The 4,540-nt window shown below is 36.7% G+C and overlaps 1 protein-coding gene across 3 annotated transcripts; it reads left to right on the top strand.

Moving 5' to 3' along the window:
* The first annotated feature begins 244 nt into the window (after window positions 1-244).
* On the top strand, window positions 245-4,324 carry LOC126693071 (uncharacterized). Of its 3 annotated transcripts, none has more exons than XM_050388937.1 (10): window positions 245-408; window positions 509-731; window positions 837-1,041; window positions 1,771-1,861; window positions 1,955-2,100; window positions 2,634-2,877; window positions 2,975-3,079; window positions 3,172-3,354; window positions 3,448-3,652; window positions 3,750-4,324. In XM_050388937.1, the coding sequence occupies exons 2-10, from the start codon at window positions 512-514 to the stop codon at window positions 4,229-4,231; spliced, it is 1,881 nt and encodes a 626-aa protein (XP_050244894.1). In that variant the 5' UTR covers window positions 245-408; window positions 509-511; the 3' UTR covers window positions 4,232-4,324. The 3 variants fall into 3 exon arrangements, with proteins under 3 accessions (XP_050244894.1, XP_050244895.1, XP_050244893.1); XM_050388938.1 differs by having other exon boundaries at window positions 272-408; window positions 494-731; XM_050388936.1 differs by lacking the exon at window positions 245-408 and having other exon boundaries at window positions 420-731.
* The last annotated feature ends 216 nt before the right edge of the window (window positions 4,325-4,540 follow it).

The following is a 4,540-nucleotide window of genomic DNA, read 5'->3' as shown; positions in this document are numbered from 1 at the left end:
TAAGTGTTGTGGAAATACATGTAGGTAAAAAAGTGCTGTGAAAATACGTATTGTGTTATTTAAACAACGAAAACTGTTGTTCAAACAACGTTACCAAACAGTTCTCAATTTTGAAAATATACCTTTTTAGTGTTTGTAGTAAGTAGTAACCTCTTTATGTTTCAAACTAACGCACACGTGCCTATGTGTGCGCGTATACAAGTGGTAGTCAGTGGTTGCACATGATCTATACAAGATAAAAGAAGATATCATCTTGTTATTGATTTTGTTTTGAGTTATGAATTTTGATAGTTACTACTTCTTTATTGATGACATTCTCAAAACTTAATCCTGAACTACTGCTTCAATTCTATCATTGTTGAGTGATATATTCCCATCGCTTTAATATTTTCACTGCGTTCAATAATAGTATGTTACTGAAACTGAAAGCACTTATTTGACTTGCATCCTTATTGAGCATTATTTTGTTGTTACAATATGAGTGAATATGAAGGCAATTTGTAAACAGGAAATGGCGAGAACCCCGATTTACTTGATGGGCCTTCTTCTCTTGTGTTTCTTGGTAGCCTCCACAGAAGCAGAGTATGTGAAATATAAAGACCCAAAACAGCCATTGAATGTTCGAATAGAGGATTTAATGAGTAGGATGACTTTGGAGGAAAAGATTGGGCAGATGGTGCAGATTGACCGCAGTGTTGCATCGGCAGAAGTCATGAAGAAGTACTTGATTGGTAAGTATAGTAAACTTCACCTATCTTTATTAGTATTTTTCTGCTATGACTTAAAGAGGAAAGAAGGTTAAAAGGTGTAGCATTATTTATCTCTGTTTTGGGCAGGGAGTGTATTAAGTGGGGGAGGGAGTGTTCCAGCTAAGGAGGCTTCTGCGAAAACCTGGATTAACATGGTAAATGAATTCCAAAAGGGTTCTTTATCAACTCGACTTGGAATCCCAATGATTTATGGAATTGATGCTGTTCATGGCCAAAACAATGTCTATAAGGCAACAATTTTCCCCCACAATATTGGAATTGGAGCTACCAGGCATGTAGAATAACTTGGGCGTTAATATTTTTCATCTTTATATATATATATATATATATATATATATATTTGCTTCTCCTAGTCCAGTGTTGAAAACATATTCTTCCTGCAACAGGTATTGGTAAAAATATTCTATGTAAATCAATGATGCCATTCCGATGCCATAAAGTTTCATCCAGCAATCATTTTATTTTAGTAAATGTTCAAATTGCTCCCAAGATATAGTAATTTTTATTGGAAATTTTTTATTGTCTGAAGTTACCCGTGTTGAGTAATTAAGGGATGGAATAAATTGTTCAATCATGTGCAAAACCAACAATTTAATAAAATTAAAGAAAATCTGTGAGATTTGAAATTTTATGAGTTAAAAGGCTAGCTGCTTTACTAGATGCCAAAGAGGCAAAACTCTATCAAAAATAAAAATAAATAAATAATAAGGAGAAGGAAAATTCATAATAGCTTAAACATGGGAAAGCATGGGGGGAAAGTAAGAATATTGTTCAATTCTGTGGAAAGCAATATAAATTCATTCTCATTTCAAATTTGATTTTTTTTTTTTTTTTTTTTTTTTTTTTTTTTGCCTCTTTATCTACTGGCTATTAGTCTAAAGGTTTGAATATCAAAATCCAACAAAGAACAAGGGTGCAGTGCAGTAGTATATATCTTAATCAAACATGTGATTCTGTTTCTGCCTGCCATTTACGATCAAACTTGTTTCTGATCAACCAGAGACCCTGAACTTGTGAAAAGGATTGGAGCTGCCACTGCACTTGAAGTTAGAGCTACAGGAATTCCATATGTCTTTGCTCCTTGTATAGCGGTAACTAAGTTGGTCAAACTAATGATTGCTATCGGAATAACAGACTATTTTTTAACTGAAGTTGTGAGTTGTTTAACTACTCTACCTGTGCAGGTTTGTAGAGATCCTAGATGGGGTCGTTGCTATGAAAGCTACAGTGAAGACCCCAAGATTGTTCAAGCAATGACTGAGATTGTACCAGGATTACAAGGTGACATTCCCACTAACTCTGCCAAGGGTGTCCCATTTGTTGCTGGAAGGTAAAAATCTTACCAAAAAAATTAAGTTACCTTGAATGTTTTTATCCCTCAGCCCATATAACATGAACTAGTAATAAACTTGTTTTAGATAATTTAATGCAGTATATAATAAGGAGAATTGGATCTAATTTCTAAAGTTTACATAACTAGAAGTTAACTGATAGATTATAGGTTTCGAACTTGGCTGTAATATTCTCATGTTATTAGACAATGTGTTATTTTTATTTAATAGAATGGCATGTGCTTTCAAAATTTTAGCTTAAAGTGCCAGTCCATAATCATATGCTTTGGTCTACATTACACCATAGACCTATCTAGAATCCTTGTCATGTTTTGTCAGTAGCTAACATCCACTCTTATCCTTGCATTGTTAGTCACCTCTTGTTTGTCTTCAATTAGACCTTTGACTTTTGTCAAGAGCTCTAACTGGTATATTCCTTTATTTGTTTTTAAAATGAACGAAATTTTAATAAAAGCTGTTTTCTAGGTGATGAAGTATATAATGCTTATAACAACTTTGGACCTTTGTGCAGAGAAAAGGTTGCGGCTTGTGCTAAGCATTATGTGGGTGATGGTGGAACAACTAAAGGCATCAATGAAAACAACACAGTGATAGACAGACATGGATTGCTTAGCACACACATGCCTGGCTATTATAACTCCATCATCAAGGGTGTTGCAAGCATTATGATCTCCTACTCCAGCTGGAATGGAATAAAGATGCATGCTAACCGTGATCTTGTGACTGGCTTCCTCAAGAACACACTCCGTTTCAGGGTAAAAAGAGATTCATGAATGTATCTTGATTTTTTCAATTGCTGACAATTGAAAAGAACAACTGGGAGCAACATATGAATATTGTAATTTGTTTCAGGGTTTTGTCATCACAGATTGGCAGGGTATAGACCAAATCACCACTCCACCTCATGCTAACTACTCATATTCTATTGAAGCAGGAATTCAGGCTGGCATTGACATGGTTAGTCAATGACCTTAATTTTACTGCTTAAACAGACTCACATCAATGCCTAACTAGTTTAATCTTCTAATATTTGTGATGGACACATACAGGTCATGGTTCCATACAACTATACAGAATTCATTCATGGTCTAACCTCCCAGGTTAAGAATAAGATCATTCCCATGAGTCGAATTGATGATGCAGTGAAGAGAATTTTGAGGGTTAAGTTTGTGATGGGTCTATTTGAGAACCCATTAGCTGATTTCAGCCTGGTCAACCAGCTTGGAAGTCAGGTTAGTAACTCACAACTTTGATTTGTCCTGTCCCCCTCACAAAACAACTGAAACATTCTTACATCATTCTATGGATTTTCGCCACTTTTAAAGGAGCATAGAGAATTGGCTAGGGAAGCTGTTAGGAAATCACTAGTGCTGTTAAAGAATGGCGAATCTGCAGATACGCCATTGCTGCCCCTTCCGAAGAAGGCATCAAAAATACTTGTTGCTGGCAGCCATGCTGACAATTTAGGTTATCAGTGTGGAGGTTGGACAATTGAGTGGCAAGGACTTAGCGGCAACAACCTCACTAAAGGTACAATGAATTCAGCTCACCGCCTTTTTATGATGGTCTGTTATCGGCTGTGATACATTGATTAAGAATTCGCATGAACGTTAATCCTCATGAGCAGGTACCACAATCCTCACTGCCATAAAAAATACAGTTGATCCCAAAACAAAAGTAGTCTACAAGAAGAACCCGCATGCTAATTATGTTAAGTCAAACAAATTCGACTATGCCATTGTTGTAGTAGGAGAACACCCGTATGCAGAGGGAGCAGGTGACAGCTTGAATTTGACAATCCCTGACCCAGGTCCAAGCACATTTACCAGTGTCTGTGGAGCTGTGAAATGTGTTGTTGTCATTATCTCTGGACGTCCTGTTATGATCCAACCATATATAACATTCATGGATGCCCTTGTTGCCGCGTGGCTTCCAGGAACTGAAGGACAAGGAGTTGCCGATGTTTTATTTGGTGACTATGGTTTCAGTGGCAAGCTTCCACGCACTTGGTTCAGGACTGTTGATCAGCTGCCAATGAATGCTGGGGATCCACATTATGATCCCCTCTTCCCACTTGGGTTTGGCCTCACTACAAATCCTACTAAATAAGTTACTATTTCTATTTCTCCATTCATGGGATTTTAATGAGTACCCACTTTCACCAAAATAATAATAACAAAAGTTACAAAGATTGCGGCTTCAGTTTCATATTCTTTAATCTTGAGGCACCACCCATTACTCCACAAAAGTCTGGGCGTTGGCTAGGTGTGAGAATGTTAGTCTGAATATTAAATATATAACTGTGCCTGTGGATGAATTAAACAAAGGACCAGAATTGCGTGATTGCCAGTTTGGCACTATAAGTCTTGGCACTGTATATTCAATTTGTTCTCCTAATTTTCTCAGCACTTTGCACTC

This window comes from Quercus robur, chromosome 7 (assembly GCF_932294415.1).
Source record: "Quercus robur chromosome 7, dhQueRobu3.1, whole genome shotgun sequence".
Lineage (NCBI taxonomy): Eukaryota > Viridiplantae > Streptophyta > Magnoliopsida > Fagales > Fagaceae > Quercus > Quercus robur.
This window is presented reverse-complemented; position numbering and strand designations above follow the sequence as displayed.